General features: G+C 38.2%; 1 protein-coding gene across 3 annotated transcripts in view; it reads left to right on the forward strand.

The window, feature by feature from the left end:
• LOC149240775 (agmatine deiminase-like) overlaps positions 1–20301 on the forward strand; it is a 227341-nt gene that overhangs the window by 158179 nt on the left and 48861 nt on the right. For all 3 annotated transcript variants that reach the window (XM_089373816.1, XM_089373814.1, XM_089373817.1), the window contains exon 9: positions 3105–3334. In XM_089373816.1, the coding sequence (XP_089229942.1) occupies positions 3105–3334 (230 nt within the window). The remainder of the gene's footprint in view (positions 1–3104; positions 3335–20301) is intronic.

Consider the following 20301-nt stretch of genomic DNA (forward strand, 5'->3'; position numbering starts at 1 on the left):
TTGATTCGACATCAAGTTGAGGCCAAGATTGTTCACCTATGCCATTGTTCCACAAACGAGCAGATTGCAGAAATCTTTATCAAAGTGCTTGGAAGAGAAAATTTTGAAAGATTCAGCTTGATGCTTGGGCTCACCAACATCCCTTCAGATTAAGGGGGGGAATGTTGACACCTAATCTTTGGTATTAGGAAATTATTGTAAATGAAGAGACACTAGAATATGAATTCCAAGAGTTCCCCTCTCAATGTATATATCAATAATTTCTCTTAATCCAAATCATTCATTCGTGGAGTTACCCAAGCTTGGCTTGACAATCTCTATGATGTGCTTACTTTTTTGTTAATTCAGTGAAAATAACAAAGGAATAGTCACATAATGGAGCATAAGCTCATTGTAGTGGCAATAGTTGAAGAACTGTTTGGGCGAGCTCACTAATGAAATATCCAAGAAGTGTTCATAGATCAATCTACATAATGCACTGAAATAAAAGTTTAAGTCACTTCAATTGGGATTCTCTTGCCAAATCTTTTTCCATTAAAAGGTTTACACATTTGTGCTTAAACCAATGCTAAAATGAGTAGTTGTAACTTGTAAGTGGCCTTGTTAATACCCTCCTAAATGTTGCAATTAATGTGCTCTATACCATCAATCTCTCCAAAGGAATCTAGTGAGTCATTTCTGATGTCTTCAACAACTTCTAGACACACTAGAATCACAATAAATACACTCTCAAGGAAATTTTACATGTTTTCAGTTAGTTCACCTATTTCTTTGTTGATTCAAGGGTGGTAATCACACAATACTAAAATGAAATTTTTGATTGATGCAGGATATGCAATTATGAAGTGTCAATTCCCTTCATATAGCCTTAACTAGGCATTTAGATTTCTGGTAGGTTGATCTGCACCACCATGAAATAGCTTCCTTAGCAAAGTACATAACCATTACATGTCAACAATTTATTTGAGCTGCTTTAGCATGTGATTTTGGCCTTTTGTTTAGTTGGTTGTATGCTACCTCTTTTGATTGCTTTCTTTGGTTCTAGGGGTACCAAAAATATTTCTAGGTTGCCTTAGTCAGTTTTTCACTTTTTTTGACCTAACTTTTTTCTCTTCAGGTCATAGGTAAGTAGCTCAAGTGGTTGGGCACAGAGTTTATTTTCCCATCTTTCCGAGTTCAATTCCAAGGGACATGTTTGGCCCATTGTGATAAGGCTCGAAGTGTAGGCGACCCTTGGGATAAACTCCACTCAGGTGGGGTGGGGACGTCTCAACTCTTGCTAAGTCATAAGTTATTGGTATATCTGGCTTGTGGGCTGTTGGATATATTCTTTGTGTTATAGTGGCGGCTGGATGGTTTGATCCTGGGCCTTGCTCAGATTACTCCAATGAGTTATTGGTTCACCATGATTTATTTATATATATAAAACAAAAGAATAGAAAAAAAGATCATCTTCAAAACTGAAATTACTAGTTATTTCTCTTGCATAAAGGTTAAAATGTCTTACTCTTGATGAATCCCCCTTATCTTCTTACATTCTACACATTTTCCATGAAAATGAGGTGTTTGTGACAATCAGTAGTTTTTCCTCTTGCATTATTGAACGTCCAAATGTATAAGTAAATGCCCTTTTGTTATTTTTGCCAGTTATTAATGGTATTTAGACTGGTACACAAATCTTCAGCTATTCCTTATCCAACTATTCCAATTTCAGCAGTGTTCTGTAATATAAACTGCAGATGCATAGAAGTGCCTTGTCTTTACAGCTAATCAGTCCATGGATATAACCAATAAAGGAACAAAATAGAACAAAGGGTGCAACGACAAAATAGTTACATGAACAGTGTATATATTGTTATCATCATGTCCTTTCATTTTATTAGAGGTTGACTGCCTGACAAAATATCAGGCCATTGCGTTAGAGTCTTCAGCCTTCATCCTTTCTCTATTATTATTCACATGTTTTTACAATAATCACATCGTTTAAGTATCAATCCAATGACAAATGCCTACCTCATACAAGTGGTTCTATTCTGTTTTCTTCACTTGAAAAGTATAGAGTCAGTTCCTTGCATCATGATTGGGCAATGTTTTTCATTGCTACAGCAATTCTGCATGGTCTCAAGGAGCTCAATCTGAAAATGTGGCAGTGTTGTCTTTCCTACTTAATCAGTGAACTCTGCCACCTGAACCCTAGAACTACTTGCTAAATTGCTGCTGCAGAGTTTTCTCCCAAAAATGCTGCCACGAAATGCCACTGAACAATGTTGCTACTGCAAATACATTACTGCAATATTGTGGCTGCATGATGATACTACTTCAATTACATTTCTACATAGGTTGCTTAGATGTAATGATGCTCTTCAAATTCTCTGTTACACAGGTTGCTATTGCACAATGGTGCTTTGCAAATTGGCTGCTAGACAGGTCACTGTTGCACATTGATGCTCTGCAATTTCTGCTCCACATATCATTATTGCACAATACGTTTGTAGCTCTCCTAAATTTTTTATCACTGGTACTGCTTGTGACTTAGTCATCTCCCGCAAATTAGTGTGAAACATTCTTGTTTGAGATAACACCCACTATGATCTGTTATAATTTCCACTAGAGTTTGATGTTCTGGTATAAATTTCCGTTAACGGCTGTTTATAAGTTATTAGAAAAATTTGAAGCTTGATTGAGTCTCCTGTTAGGGTTTCCTTTTGTGGAGTCACATCTAAAGGAGTCATATTCACAGGAGTCACATCTGGTGGCAGTGTAGTAATCTCCAGTGAAGTTGCCTGTGATGGGCTTATTCCCATCATGATTTTTCAACTGGTTTTATATGCAATACACCCTTTTGGCAAAATACGTTGTAGATTTAGGTATGAATGTCAAAATGGAAACTTGTACAATGATTTATATGGCTCATCTGTTTCCACACTTCCAAATTTTCCTGTATGTTTAACTTTTACAGAATTGGGAATTAATCACAACGATTTTTTTCCTAGTTCTTTGCCTAAGATGATAGATCTCTTTAAAGTGGAAATAGTAATTTATTCTGCATTTGCATTTTGTCGGAATTCCATGAAGCATGTTGTTTTGCAATATTAATATTTCAGGAGACGATGATACCAATGGACACATAGATAACATGTGCTGCTTTGTAAGGCCGGGGGTGCTTATGCTGGCATGGACTAATGATGAAGATGACCCACAATATGAACGCTCACTTGAGGCTTATTCTGTTCTTTCCAAGGCTACTGATGCGCAAGGACGAACATTACAGATAATCAAGATGCATGTACCAGATCCTCTCTACATGACGGAAGAAGAGGCAGACGGGCTTCAAGTGAGTTCATTTCTGTCATTTTTTTTGACTCCAGAATTGAACCCTTTTATTTGCTCAATGAGTGGCTGCAGGAACATTTGAGTCACTTGTAAAATGCACCACAACTCTTGAATCCAGAAGTTACAATCTTTGCATGGAAAATGATTTTGTGGGCTTTTAGAATTGGATATCGAAACTATCCCTGGGTTTCAATAATGTGAATTCAATAAAGGATTGTTACTTAATTGTTGGATAGGAAAAGCATACCTTGATATCAAAAATTAGTGATAGGGTTCCAGAGGGTGCTTTGAGTTTGAACATTTAAAGAAAATTGTTCTTAATCAAATTATTATGCTGTTAGACATTGACAAATGCCCACCAGAAACACCCATCAAATATTTAAAGACAACCCTGAGTACTTTAAAGATATTTTTTAATATCTTTTCACATTATTGGGATCCTATCTTGCATTTTCCAACATGCCCTAAAGCAGGGTGCAAAGTTGATGAGATTTTTTCTACTGAATAGGTTCACAGGTATTATATTTTTATTTTACACTTTCACATGTTATACCTTTGTACTTTATAATTTAAAAGTTTACCTACATTATTGAAAATATTCCACAACTGACAAGTTTTGTGGTGATTTTTTCAAATATATAGCCACTAAATGCAATATAGCCACAATTGAGTGAAGAAATTCATTATTAGATATTTGTTGGATTTTTTGTATAATATATTTTTTGAATTTTTTTGAAATATAAATCTTTTAGGGCTTTTTATATTTAGGGCTAATTACAAATTTATAAAAAATACAATAAAATTTGAGACATAGTTTTGTGAATGAAGTGATTGTAAATTGTTGGAATAAGGAGATGATCCTTCTTCCACAAGAGTTGGACAGGGAACTATGTCCTCTTTTGACTTGGTGTCTGAAGGCTTGAGGTTTGTAATGCTAGGTGAAACACAATGGATACAATCTTAGCATCAAAACAAGACAAGAATTGGAAACAAAATTCTACTAGGAGGGTCTTCCCAGAAGAGAATCCTCTAACCAAGCAACTAACGAAAATAAGGTCATTTACTTATAGAGGGGAGAGTGAATCATGTCCGAATGTAAAACCACAGTACCTTGAATGAATTAGAAGACGTGGGATAAACCCTAGACCTCCTTCTCCAAGACTCCTTTGATCAATTAGCTTAGCCTTTTGTCACTGTGCTGCTCCAAAAAGTGCCTTTGAAAAATATTTGATTCAACCAAACAAAAGAAGAAAATTCACGTGTACACCCTTTTGTTTCATGAGAATAATTCACATTTTTGATAGCTCAACAAGTTTACAATGTTTTGACAAGGAGGAAAAGGCCTAAATTTATAGGCGACGCTCTTCAAAATATCCCCCTTGGTCTCCCACAAAATAGGTAACTTGCCATCCACAAAAGTTTGGAGGCTAAGCTAAGAAAATTAATTTTCAAATTTTACATTGGACAAACCCCAAGAGAGACAATCATGCTACAACATAGAGGCCCAAGAGGGCTGTTTTGACTCCCATTGACCAAACGTTCCACTTGTGGCTCCATGGTTGTATTGCTTGGAAAATTAGCTTCCTCGAGGTTGCACAATGACTTGAATTAATTGAGAAATGACCCCTAAGTGACTTGGGTCAAGGCTATCCGTTAGGGCTAGGGTACAATTCCAAAATCCCGGAAATAATTTTGACATAAACTTCGGGAATTTTTCTTCATAAATTATGCCGTAAATTTCTTCAATTAAAAATCATTCAATTTGCAGAATTTATGCCACAAATATAATAAATTTTACAACATAAAAAACCCAGAAAACACTACAACTTAAAATAGACAAAAAACACATGCATGAAATCTCAGCTTTATTATATTATCTACAATATATGCCAGTACATTTGCAATTAGCTAAGTTGGGAAATAACTGAGATGGCCTCCAAAATTCTATTGCAATTTTGACGTTGGCCTCCCACAATAAACTGCATCTGGAAAATTTGCCCAAATTGATAATCTAGATGATCCTCCAATCTTCAGATTCACTCCAGATTCGATCTCCAATAACACCGTTGAAGCTCCACGAGATTTTTGGATGAAATCTTCTCAATAGTGGGTTGGGTTATCATCCAACTCACAATAGGAAACCCAAGGGTTTTTATCTTGGGGCTTATGCAAGTTGAGAACCATGTTCCCAAAACCTTTCCAACAAGAAAATAACACAACCCCAAGATATCCCAAAATGAGTTGCTTCCCATCCTTTTAAAGACTTGATGGTGTTAATTTTTCAATGTTCTACTGCAGCAACTGATGATATTTCTCCTGCTTGTTAGATTTACATGAACAAGTTATTTGCAATTTCCTACGACAATCATTGAAATACATACACTGCAGCCTACACCATTTAAAATAATATGTCGAAACAAGAAACTGAACAAGAGAAAGATACAACACAAATGGCACAGTGGTTTTTGGACAAACGTCCCCGGAAAAACCCAATGCGGGAAAAATGGTGTAGCAGATCTGAGGGTTTTTACTATTAAGCAGAAGTTATTTTTGAATACAATCTTTGGATGCTTTGCTAGCAATCCAATACAAAGAATATCACTCGGTAGAAGAAATTAGTGAGATTACTTCACTCTACACTGCAAGTCCCGGCTAATCTGACCACTGAACCAATGAGTCCTTGGCTACTTCTACACTGCACTTGCGTGGGCCTACATCAACCTCTAAGGCACTGTGTCACCTTTGCTGGGAATTGATTTACTCGCAGGCGCTGACTCCAGCCCTCCCGGCCCAGAACGTCAGCCTCCTCAGCAAATTTCGGACCTCTGCGTGGAAGGCTTCTGCGTTGCTTTGCGTGGGTCCTGCATTAGCCCTTCCTGGCTCTGCGTCACCCTCTCTGCCAACTGTGTTGCCTCCTCTGTGTATCTCTCTGCCTCTCTGCCGAGTATTCTTGGTTGTAGAGAAGATCCCCCATCCAAAACTCTCTTTACCCCTCTCTGTGTGATCACTACTAAATCACTGCGCTGCCTCTAGCTTCAGCAATTCAATATGATTGATCAACTCTTTGTATTTCTTCCAAATAACCCTCAAGCCTCCTTAAATAATCTTCTCGTTGACATTCAATGGCCCAGATTAGAAGCTAATCAATGGGTAAGATCATTTCTGCTTGATCCTTGTCTTCTTTTCGAAGTTACACCCACAGTTAGATTAATACCCATTAATTATTTTAATTTCCGAATTTTAGACTTAGGGACCCATTAAAAATAATTAATTATTTTAATAAAATTGTCTCCGGCTGGAAATTCCCGAAACGCTTTCTGGGTTCTTGGGAATAAATGTGCCGAAGCCTCCCTACAAAATTTGAGACTTAGTGCACATACAACGCTGCCAGAAATCAACACTCCCTGAAGAATGTCCTCTTCCTTGAGGAATGTGCTCTAGCAATGCCTCCCACTGAAGCATCACCCTGACTTCATAACATCGTCCTTTGCGCTGTTGATGTCTGACATGCTGTCCACCAAATACTGCGCTGTTGATATTTGACATGCTATCCACCAACTATTGCGCTGCTGCTGCAATTGTACTGTTGCTGACACTGCCACTGTCAACACTGCATCCGTACTACAACTCCCTCTGAATTTTTGCATCCGCGCTGCTGCTGGCACTACCATTGCCAACTGCAAATTGTTGCTACTACTGCATTAGCGACAAAAAACATCCCAAATTACTGAACAAGTGTTCAACATAGATGCATCTCAATGCTGAAGATCTGACTGTTGCTAGTTCCAGCTAGTTCCACACTATCCCTCTGAAGCCATTGCGCTGCTGCTGCTACTGCACTGTGCCTCCCTGCACTATTGCAACTCTGCACTGGTCCATCTTGCTGCTTCTGATCTGGGCTCCCGTAGCAAGGAATTGATCCGAGAGGCGGGCTCCTCAAGGATCCTACCCATCTGTATCTCTTTCGAATTACAACTCCAAATCAGCCCACCTTCCCCTAGAGGTATCTCGGCTGTCATGGCGAACTCCTCCTCATCGATCTTCGCGGTGCAGCCTTTGGATCGTGCTTCTCATATTTGTCGTTCTTTAGAGGACATTTTGTTGCGTAGTGACCCATTTCACCACACCTGAAGCATTTGATTTTTGAGATGTCCTTCTTCTGCCTCTGCTGCTCCTGCTGCCCCTTGGTGTGAAAATTTCTAACCTGAAATTCTATTACGCAGCAACTGATTTATTTCACTTACTTATTATTCTCAATAAGCTATTTACAAAATTCCTTCAGCGAATATTAAAATAAATTCTACTGCAAGTATCACACAATTACCCAAAGAAAAATACATGCACAAGAATCAATCACATTGACACAGTCATTTTTTGACAATTGTCTCCAGGAAACCCATCGTGGGAAAACCGGTGCAACAGATGAGGGCTTTATTAATCTTTGACAGCAATTGCTTTTACAAGGAATGATTTTATAGAGAAATTGAAAGAAGACACCCGAGACTTTCCCTCTGAGACCATCTGACACTTTGGAGACCCTGCTCCAACTTCTGTGTCACCCTTGCGTCACTCTGATTGACCCAGCATCGCTCTAAGTGGCTCTGCATCCCTCTGCGTCAGCCTGCGTAGGCCCTGCGTCTCTCCTCTGGACTGCATTTCTCTTTCTGCGCTGTCTTCCACTGCCTCTGCATCACCTCCTCCTCAATCATTGCGTGCTGCTAAAGCCCTCCTCTTCCTCCACCCTGCAACTCCCTCTGAAATTGATTTCCTCTTCCTTGAGAATCAAATTTCCTTGAGATAATGGGTATCTGCTGGTGCATCTCCAAATGACCCTCAAGCCTTCTCTTATACTTTTCTTGTTGATGAATCAAGGACCGAGCTTAAGTCCCTACTCATTGGCTAAGATTAAAACAAACTTGATCCTCGTCTCTTAGAAGCTTCTCATCCTTATCTTTATTAATTCCCATTAATATCTTTATTTTCCTAAGTTTAGACTTAGGAACCCATTAAAAATATTAATTATTTTAATAACTCCTCATTCGATGGAATTTCTCAAAACAATTTCTGCGTCTTGGAGATCTCATGTGCCTTAGCCTCTCCTCCAAATTTCAAGGCTAAGCACATTCGATGCTACCAAAAATCAACACTTGGATGCGAGGGCTGCGTTTTCTTCCTCCTCCTTGGGTGTTGAAGGTAATGGAGAATATCCTAGAATAGTGTGAGTTGGTTCACGTGACCTCAGGATAGGAATTAGTTTCTATTTCTTAGGTTATTGTTCTAACTTCCCTAAAAACCATGATTACTATATAATGTGTGATGTACATGAACAATGTAGAGCATTCTGCAGAGCCAGACTCTCCTGGTTCAGACTCTCTTTCGTAGAGCTGACCAGTGGGTTTTATTTCTTTTAATACAACATTGCCATTTTTATCATGGTATCAGAGCGTCAGGGCTGAGGAACCTGTACGCTGAGAGGAGGGTGTGACTAAACCGAAATCGTCACAGGTTTCAGGAGAATAAATGCGACGATTACGAAATCATACTTAACATCACCGTCTCGGATATTGGGTGTATAGCTGCGACGACGTCGCAGATAAGTGGTGTACACCTGCGACGATGTCTCAGATAAGTGATGTACATCTGTGATGATCGTGTAAACAACAAAAAAGGCTCCGAGAGAAGGCTGCAGAGGCTGACAACAGAAGGTTGTCTAGAGGTTGTGAAGGAAGCCACGGTGATCTGCGGGTGTGCTGCGAGATCAAACAACATTGAAGATCAATGATCTGTCTTTGTCACAGATCTGGGGTAAATCTAACATCTTCTTTTACCTGTCGATTTTTTTTTGTCTAAATTGCCAAGATGAATAATAATATGTTTGAAGCATGCTTGAATGAGCATAACAAGCTTGATGGTTCAAATTATGCAAATTGGAAATTCAAGATGCAGACTCTGCTAGAAGTGTAGAGTGCTTGGACGATTGCAAATGGGGATGATCAGAAGCCAACAGTTGGATTTGCAACAGTCCCAGATTGGGAGAAGCGTGAGGGTAAAGCAAGGACGCTGCTGAAGATGTCAGTGAAAGACAACATCATACCACACATCAGAGTGTAAGACAACTAATGAGATCTGGGGAATTCTGAAGGATTTGTATGAGATCAGGAATACAAATCATCTTCTGTTCCTGAAGAGCAAGATCCTATCCCTGAAGATGGAGGAGAATGAAACAGTTGCTTCATTCATAGCAAGGATCAAGGATCTGAAGAACAAACTGTCAGACATTGGCGAGGCGGTTGCAGATACAGATCTTGTAACCATTACAATGAATGGTGTGACAAATGACTATCAAACGTTCATCACTAGGATAAATGCAAGAGAGAAGATCCCGAAATTTGAAGAGCTGATAGAAATACTGATGCAAGAAGAAGAAAGAAGATCGACTCTGAAGCCCCAGAGTGCCGATCTTACATTGATGGCGAAAAAGAACTTCTACAAAGGAAAAGGAAATCCGCAACAACAAAATGGAGGAAGCTCACAGAAAAGACCAAATCTGACCCAAGGTATGAATCCGAATAGAAACAACTTTGTAATTAAGTGTTTTTATTGCGGAAAACTGGGTCATATAGCTAGAGAGTGCAGGAAGAAGAAATATCATGAAGAACAACAGAAGCAGAAACAACATGCAGGTCATCTCGCAAATGAAAATCATGTGCATAATTTCAAATTGTTCATGGTAGATCGTGATGAGAATGTTGATGCAGACATCTGGTATGTAGATTCGGGAGCATCAACACATATGACAGGGAACAAACAATGGTTTGAAGATTTTAAAGAAATCAACGACGGAGCACAAATCTACCTAGGTGATGATAGAAGTCATCAGATCAAAGGATGTGGGAAAATTTCTGTCATTCTACCTAATGGTAATGTAAAACAAATTCATAATGTCATGTATGTGCCTGGTGTAACAAAGAACTTGATTTCTGTATCCATGATCACAGATCAAGATCTTAAAGTTGAATTTTTTAAATCTAACTGTTATATTAAAGATCTGCTAGATGGCATGAAGACAATTGCTACAGGAATCCGAATAGGAGGTCTGTACAAGTTAGATGTAAGACCTGTACCAGTTCGACCCTTGACGGCTACGAGTTTGACTACAGAAGAGCTATGGCATCAGAGATTTGGTCATATCAACTACAATGATTTGCTGTTACTACAGAAGAAGGAAATGGTAAGAGATCTTCCTATGCTAAAGCAAGTACATAATGATTGTGATGCGTGTACATTAGGAAAAATGCATAGAGAAGAATTCCCTATTCGAGTAGAAAAGAAACAAAGGGATATACTTGAATTAGTGCATACAGACTTGTGTGGACCCATGCAAACAAAATCATTAGGAGGTGCACTATATTTTTTACTGTTTATTGATGACTGCACAAAGTTTTCTTGGGTATATTTCTTGAGTAAGAAGAGTCACACATTTGAATACTTTAAGCAGTTCAAAAACATGATTGAAAGGAAAACAAGGAAACAGATAAAAATTCTTTGGTCTGATCAAGGGGGAGAATACAAGAAAGATGAGCTTATCAGGTATTGTAAAGACCATGGAATATTGCAGTAGTTCACAGTACCCTATACTCCACAACAAAATGGAGTAACTGAAAGAAAGAACAAAACACTGGTGGAATGTGCTAGGAGCATGTTGAAAGGTAAGAATCTTTTGAATGGTTTTTGGGCTGAAGCAGTGAATACTGCAGTTTATTTGAAAAATAGGAGTCCTACAAAGAGTCTTGAGTTTAAAAATCCTTATGAAGCATTATATGGATTTAAGCCTGCAGTAAAACACTTAAGAGTATTTGGATCTAAAGCATTTGCCCATATTCCAAAGGAAGATAGAAGAAAACTAGATTCAAAAGCCATCATATGTACTTTTATAGGGTATTGTTCACAATATAAAGCTTATAGATTATTTAATCCCTCTACTCACAAGATTTTTGTTAGTAGAGATGTCATATTCCATGAGCAGGATCATGAAGAATTTGATAAGCACAATGAGGAATGGGATATTTCGTACTTGGTGGAAGAAGAAGCAGAAAACAATCAGGATCAGCAACAGACAAAAGTAGAAGATGAACAACAACAACAACAACAACAACATCAACAGTGGCAGCAGGAAGAAAATAATGATCAAACAAGGTTTGAAGCTACCCCACCTCTCAGGAGATCAGGTAGGAAAGCTCAATTGCCTGCAAGATATAGGGAAAATGATTTTATAACTAGTATGATGAATGTGGTTGAACCTTCTAGCTATAAAGAAACAAATGAATGTAGAGAATGGAAAACAACCATGGAATAGGAATATGAATCAATAATCAGGAACAACACTTGGGAACTAGTTGAACTTCCTAAAGGAAAACAAACCATAGGTTGTAAATGGTTATACAAACCGAAGATTAATGCAGATGGAACCATAGAAAAATTAAAAGCTAGATTGGTAGCAAAGGGGTATTCACAAAATGAAGGTATAGACTATGAAGACACCTTCGCCCTTGTAGTTAAACTAAACACTATCAGAATGTTAATTGCTTTAGCTACTAAGAAACATTGGATGATACACCAACTAGATGTAAAGTCCGCATTTTTAAATAGAGAACTAAAAGAGGAGGCTTATTTAGAGCAACCTGAAGGGTTTGTTCAAAAAGGGAAAGAACATTTAGTATGTAGATTGAAGAAAGCACTTTATGGACTAAAGCAAGCACCCAGGTCTTGGTATGAAAAGATTGATTCATTTTTTCTACAATTTGGCTACAATAGAAGCAAAAATGACCCTAATCTTTACACCATGCAAGATGAACAAGGGCGCATAGTGATGATTTCTCTGTATGTAGACGATTTGATCATTACAGGTGATGCTACATATTTGATCAAAGAAATCAAGCAACAGATGTCACAGGTATTCGAAATGAAACACCTTGGTGAATTAAGATACTGTTTGGGTCTTGAAATCTGGAGAGATTCAGGAAAAACATTTATGTCCCAAGGAAAGTATGTCAAAGGCCTATTAGAGAGATTTAGGATGGATTAGTGTAAGCCTGCAGCAGTACCATTACAATAGAACATCAAATTGTAGAGTGAAGATGGCTCAAAGGAGGCAGATGCAACACTTTACAGACCGCTGGTTGGGAGTCTAATCTACCTAACCACCACTAGACGAGATTTGGCTTATGCAGTCAGTGTGCTAAGCCAATATATGTCCAAGCCACTTGAAAGTCATTGGAATGCAGTGAAAAGTGTTTTGAGGTATCTACAAGGTACTGTAGATTACGGTATTATTTACACTGACTCTTCTGATGTTAGATTGACAGGATTTGCAAATTCAGATTGGGCTGGAAATTTAGATGATCGCAGATCCAAAACAAGTTATGCATTCAGCATTGGATCCGGGGCGATCAGATGGAGCAACAAGAAGTAGAACACAGTCTCCTTGTCCTCAGTGGAAGCAGAGTATCAAGCCATGTGTGCAGCTACGTATGAGGCAGTTTGGTTGCAGAGACTTCTCCATGATGTCGGGGAAGAACAGATAAACGCAACAACAATTAGATGTGACAATCAGAGTTCAATCAAACTTGCTAATAATCCGGTGTTCCACAAAAACACTAAACATATTGATACACAATTCCACTTTGTTAGGGAGAAAGTGCAATCAAAAGAAATCCATTTGATATATTGTAATACATGTGATAATGTTGCAGACATTTTCACTAAGCCTCTTGGAAAAATCAAGTATGACATGTTTAGGGAGATGTTAGGCATATTTGTGAACCCCTTCTCCATTAAGGGGGAGTGTGAAGATAATGGAGAATATCCTAGAATAGTCTGAGTTGGTTCACGTGACCTTAGGATAGGAATTAGTTTCTATTTCTTAGGTTATTGTTCTAATTTCCCTAAAAACCATGATTACTATATAATTTGTGATGTACATGAACAATGTAGAGCGTTCTGTAGAGCCAGACTCTCCTGGTTCAGACTTTCTTTCGTAAAGCTGACTAGTGGGTTTTATTTTTTTTAATACAACATTTCCATTTTTATCATTGGGCTTTGACCCATTGTTGCTGCTTCCGTCAAGCTTACACTTGACTAGATATCTGCTCAGCTCCTCTTGCTTAAGAGATGCCCACATCTCATCCCAATTTGGCAAAGTCGCCTTGCCTAGGATACTCTGGACAAAGACTTGCCAATCTTCAGAACAGAATTTAGGGCCAGTCTTACCGTCTCGGATCCTTGAGGCGTAGACCCCACAACTGCTAACTCGTCACGGGTCTCTTGAAGCTTTGTGAGGAATGGATCTATGCGCTATCACTTTTGCATCTGTGCAGATCTCAGTTTTTGCTCTAAGTAAATCTTCCGCTGCTCGGAAGATCCTTGATATAGCATTACCAAGGCATCCCACATCTCCTTAGCAGTTCCTTTGCTAGCGATGTGACAAACCACGTGATCCTTTACTCCATCAAGGATCATCCTCTTGGCCTTTGCCATTTCTGCCTGGTACTTCTTCAGCGGATTTGGATTTGCAGGCACAGCCACCACGCTGTCGACATAGGTCTTGAGAGAATGCTCATCTAGAAGGAATGACATCCTTGCCTTCCAGATGACATAGTTGGATGCCCCATCCAACCTGTCCTGATCTCTCAGCCCATTGGTTGCCATCTCTGCCACGAAAATGTCGAATTGCTCCTCTCTTCTTCTTACTGCTGCTGCTTAGCCAATAAGAAAACGAACTTCGTGGGAAGTCTATTGAGGAAAAATTCCCACACTGCGTTTCTCCTCTCTCTTCTGATGTCTTTCAACCCAAAAATCTACCTGTCGAAAAACTGCGTCCCACCACTTTTCGTCACGCTGAGGATCAGCGTTGCTCCCTCTGCCACGACAAGATTTCAATCTGGAAGCCCTTCCTCTCTGTCGACTCACTCAGAGAAAGAATTTCCTCGAAAATTCAACCCTCCTGGCTTGGACTGCACAATCCCTCTGGGGATTCGAACTGTTGCCTCCTGTAGCTATTTCAATCTCCTTTCTTGCCCAGTGTTGGGTATTTTGGTACTGTTCTTCTTCTCTCACCTGCACTGCTCTGATACCATGTGAAAATTCCCAAAACTGGAATCCCTACTACAACAATTGATGATATTTCTCCTACTTGTTAGATTTACATGAACAAGTTATTTGTAGTTTCCTATGGCAAACATTGAAATACATACACTGCAGCCTACACCATTTAAAATAATATGCCAAAAGAAGAAACTAAACAAGAGAAAGATACGACACAAATGACAGTTGATTCTGGACAAAATTCCCTGGAAAAACTCAATGTGGGAAAACTGGTGCAATGGATTTGAGGGTTTTTATTATTAAGCAGAAGTTATTTCTGAATACAATCTCTGGATGCCTGGCTGGTAATCCAGTACAGAGAATATTGTTGATTTGTGGTAGCATCGAATGTGCTCTAGCCATGAAAATTGGTGGAGAGGCTAAAGCACATGAGATCTCCAAGACCCAGAAATGGTTTGGGGAAATTCCACCCGATTAGAGAGATATTAAAATAATTAATATTTTTAATGGAGTTCCAAAGTCTAAACTTAGAAATATTAAAATATTAATGGGTATTAATATAAAACTGGGTGAGAATGTTCTAAATGATATGGATCAAGCCAAATCTAATCTTAGCCATTGATTAGGGACTTAATCTCGGCCGTTGAAGACTCAAGAGGAAAAGTATAATAGGAGGCTTGAGGGTCAGTTGGAGATACACCAAGATTGATCAGTCATCTCAATTTTTTGGAGCGGCGTTTGCTGAGAAAGTCGAAGAAGTGATCTGAATTGCAGCGAGGCGCAGTGAGTACATAATAGAGAGGCAGAGATAGTGCCAGAGGGTCAGCGTAGTGACTGAGGAGGCTACACAGAGTAGCAGGAGCTACACAGAGGCAACTAGAGACTGCGTAGAGGCTGAGGGGCTTGCATGGGTGACGCAGAGGACCAAAGAGCTGATGCAGAGTGGCATAAGGTTGACGCAGAGGGTTCTAGAGCTATGCAAAGGCTAGCAGGGCTGATGCAGAGTCTTGGAGAAGCGTCGGAAGGATTTTTGTGGGGCAGACTAGTGCTTAGAAGTTGAATATTTGTCTCCGAGAAGAGGTATTACCGCCGTGTAAAAATCTCTGTTGGGTGAGCCAATTTGGCACCCTAGTTGTACTCAAGAAATCTGCATAATAATAAAACCCTTAGAATTGCTGCACTGGTTTTCCCGCATTGGGTTTTTTCGGGGACAATTGTCCGAAAATAACGGTGTCCATTGTGTGTTTGTCTAATATTTCAGTTGTTGATCTGTATATGAGTTAAGGCTACATTTGTGTTTATTTTCAGTATTTATATGTATAAATGTCTTGTTAATGGAATAAATAAGTAGGTGAAATAAACTAGAAAATGCACTAGGGATTTCTAATGTGTTAGATTCAGAAATTTCAACAAATATCACTCGACAGAAGGAATTAGTGAGATTACCTCACTCAACACTGTAAGTCCCGGCTGATCCGGTAGTTGAACCAACGAGTCCCTAGCTACTTCTGCGTTGCCCCTGCTTGGGCTTGCATCAGCCTGTAAGGCACTGCGTCACCTCTGCTGGGAATCGATTTGCTCACAGGAGCTGACTCTAGCCCTCCCAGCTTAGAACGTCAGCCTCCTAGGCAAATTTCGGACATCTACGTGGAAGGCTTCTGTGCTGATCTGCGTGGGTCCTACATGAGCCCTTCCTGGCTCTGTGTGACCCTCTCTGCCAATTCTGTTGCCTCCTCTGTGTGTCTCTCTGCCTCTCTGCTGAGTATTCTTGGCTCCGGAGAAGATCCTCCAACCAAAACTCTCTCTGCCCCTCTCTGCGTGATCACTACGAAATCACTGCGCTGCCTCTAGCTTCAGCAATTCGATCTGACTGATCAACTCTCTGTATCTCTTCCAAATAACCCTCAAGCCTCCTTAAATATTCTTCCTGTTGACATTCAACGGTCCAAATTAGAAGCTAATCAATGGCTGAGATCATTTCTACTTGATCCTCGTCTTCTTCTAGAAGTTACACCCACAGTTAGATTAATACCCATTAATTATTCTAATTTCCTAAGTCTAGACTTAGGGACCTGTTGTCGCATAGAATGTCTAGGCACTGCAACACCGCTCAGATCTAGGGCTGTCACCCTGATCCCCAATCTCTCTGTTTAAGCTGTCTCCCTACAACAAGCTAAGGGGGGTAGACTTTATGGAAAAATGGAATGAAAAAGAACTAGTTGGGAACCAACCAGTTCGGGAGACATATGGAGGCGATCAAGTACTTGATTAAGATTTAACAAGACTTAGGATTTGATTAGATTTAAATGATTGATACCAGTGCCTTATGGAGTCAAAGATCTTGCTAGGGAAATTAAGACCAAGTAATTGATTAGCAACTGCTGCTTAGATGAATGACTATCTTATATGAAATGCACTAGATGATGGGATGATTTTAGACTCGAGGAAGGGAAAACACTTGCGTCGCAAAAGCCTTCAATCACCAAAATGAAATGTTCCCTTTATGGATGAAGACTTAAAAATAAACTTCTGAAGATACTACAATTAAACCATAGGCTTATTTCAAATCTTTTCTGATATAATTATAGCTCAAAGAGAACAAAAACTTCTTTGCAATTTAATATAGATGTTCACAAATATTCAGCTTAGGAAATAGAGATATGAAATCTATTATAATTCCACGATAAAATTCTTTAACAATCGCTTGAAAATATTTGCAAAATGTCTAACATGTAACGAGCATTAAATAATTTAAGCAATGTCGATCAATTTCAATAGATGCACAATGTTTTAGCAATTAAATTTCAAGAGATTCAACCACGAAATGTAAATGCTAACCAATTTAGATCCTAGAATTTAAATGATTATGCTTAGTGACCCAAATCTAGGAAAATTTACCACTTTCCTATAGTTAATCTTTAGATGCAAAAAATTAAGCTTGTTTAACTATAGAGAAATGAAAATTCTAATACCACAACAATTTTCTTTCAAATCTTATCCTTAGCACAAAAAGACACCAAGAAGGAATTTTAAATTCACAAATTAATTATTCCTTAGGAGAATTTCTCGATGTGCTTAAGTTTTATGAAGCAAGACTTAATGTGGTAAATTATCAATCACGACTTTTTAAATGTGACCAAGTAAATCAAAAGATTCAATAATTTTCTAAATTTTTTTATGGGCCAGAGGCCACATAAAAAATTTAAAATCTTTAAGTGTCAAATTTAATTCCGATTTCTTTCCTAGCCACATAAAATAAACTTTTTAGGTTTTTTAGGGTTTTTTAAGTGTTTATATTTTTTTAAGATTTTTTTTTGAATAAAAAAAAATAAATCTAAATCTAAATAAAACAATGAAAAATCAAAATAAAACAAATGAAAACAAAACCAAAATCTAACCCCTCTTTTTTTATGTTTTTTAGATTTTTAACTTTTAGGATTTTTTTAATTTTTATGATTTTTTGAATTAAAAAAAAAAAATCAAAATCAAAATAAAACAAAGTTAAAAAAGAAAAAGAAATAAGATAAAACCAATTTTTTTTATGTTTTTAATTAAAATGAACCCAAACAAATGACAAAAAAAATCGAATTGGAAAAGGACTAAGTTAAGTCGAAAGATCAAACTAAACAAAACTATGCATACACTAACCCTAACCAACACAATCGAAAAAAAATAAAAAGGAAAAATTGTAAAGGTTTGAGCGTTTGTATGCAGGTATGCGGCAGGATTGGACAGCGATGACAGAGGAAGGTTGCGAGGAGGAGCAAAGGATACAATGAGGAGGATGAACGCATGCAGAGAACGCTGGAAGAACAACTAAGGAGCAATGAAGGATTAGCAGGGTATCGGGATGAGGGAGCACTTGTAATGCGAAAGGAGGTTGAGGATTGCGTGAGGATGGCAACACGTTGGAGAAAAGGCAAAAGGAGAGGATATGGGCTTTCTTTTATCTTTTGTAGGTTTTGTTAGGCAACGAGCAACAATCAGATCTAGGAGCGAGGGTTTAGAGAGCAGATAGCAATGGGAAGGAAAGAGATCACGTAGACAGGGAGGATAGCTGCAGCAAATGGAGTGTTATATGCAGGTTGAAAGGCAACGTGGATGGGAAAAAGCGCAGTATATTAGGCAGTGACGGAAGGGGTTTTGAAGCTTAAATGGAGCTGAGGGGAGCTGGAGCAACGATAGACAAACCTTCCCAAAAATTTCGAAAATTTTTGGAGCACAAAAACAAACCCCAGGCAGCAGATAGGAGAAACTGGTAGCCAAATAACCCAAAAAAAATTTCCAGAAATCTTTGATTAAGACGTTGTACTTCTGCTTAAGATTCACCAGTCAAACCCTTTAAAAAATTTAAAAATTTTCCAGATTCAAAAAAATTTAAGAAACCCTTGGACTGCAAAAATAATGCCCCTGCAAAAGCTAGTTTTGAGGCCAGATCTTACCCTCCAGGGCCTAGATCTGGCTTCAAAATCAAACTTCACCTTCAGATCTGCAACCTGTTCCTGAAAACACAAACACCCAGAACTCGGATATACAAAAATAAATGAAACCCTAGTCATAGAAATTAAAAAATTTACAGATCTATGCACAGGGACAACAGGTCTACCAGATCTGGTGAGTGTGAGTCCAACTCTGCTCCCAGATCTGATAATCTAGGGCTCTTAAAAGCCAGATTCATCAATTTAGCACAAAAAAAAATTTGAAATTTGAAATTTTAATGTAGGTGCTTTGCCCAAAACCCTTCATGCATCATCAATAAAAATCTTATGATAAGCCCGGGATCAAATCCAAGTGGGCTCTATAGAAAATACGAATCGGGAGTTGGCTGGTCCAACTGAAAACTTCCCTGAATGCCCGATGATCTAAAAAATCAAGAATTTTCTGCATAACTCAATTCAACCATCAACATAGAGTGAGAAAACGATAATAAAATTCAGATTAAACGGAGATACCTGTTATTATATTCATAAACTTAAATTACCATTCAAACCCCAGCGACTGAGCAAGATACCTGTACGCAAATCACTCTTCAGAAAACTATTATCAATGGCTAAAAGGAAATCTATGCATGAAAATGACACATCTCACAGTGTTTCCACAAAGAGTAACACCATCAGAAATTAACCCCAAAGTCTTTCTTTATTGCTCATAAAAAGATTACAAGAGAGCTTTCACTTAGCACGACTCAAAGATCGGATCCACTGACTCACAAATGACCTCCTATTTAAAGATAAATCCTCCAACGGCTAGTGCGAGTGATCCTCGTCAAAGCAATCTCGACCGTTGATGAGGATCAAAATTTCTTTTAATCTCATCTATTGAAACTTTAAATTATTGAAGAAATTCGATTTTTTTAATTAAACATATTTAATTAATTCAAAAATTAAAATTTTGAATTAATTTCTTCAAAATTTTGACTTTGACTTAACCCTAGGGACTAAAGGCTTAAAATTTAGCAAAATAATCAATTTACTTTAGTTCCTGGACCTCTTCAAATTTAATTTTAAGGACCCACGAATTTTGCCTTTGGAAAATTTAAATTTACCTAGGACCTATAATTAATTAAATTTCTGGCTTAGGATTTTAATTAATTTTTTGTCAGAAAATTTAATTAATTAACCTATGAGGGGATAAATTATTTTTTCAACCCTCAAGACACTTTACATCATTATTTTCATATCTTTTACATCACAAGGGGGAAAACCCATTTGAAATAGACCCTCACAGACTACCCATTTCCGCGACACAAATATAATCCTGCAGACTAAGTAATTTTTAATAAAATAACCTAACCAAATAGTTAGGATTATTCCCAAATCACTTTTACATAGACTCGATTTGTAACAGTAGGACTCGCCTAAGATT

This window comes from Pinus tabuliformis, chromosome 8 (genome assembly GCF_031772625.1).
Source record: "Pinus tabuliformis cultivar Carrire ecotype Pingquan chromosome 8, CPIR1, whole genome shotgun sequence".
In the NCBI taxonomy this organism is placed as follows: Eukaryota; Viridiplantae; Streptophyta; class Pinopsida; order Pinales; family Pinaceae; genus Pinus; species Pinus tabuliformis.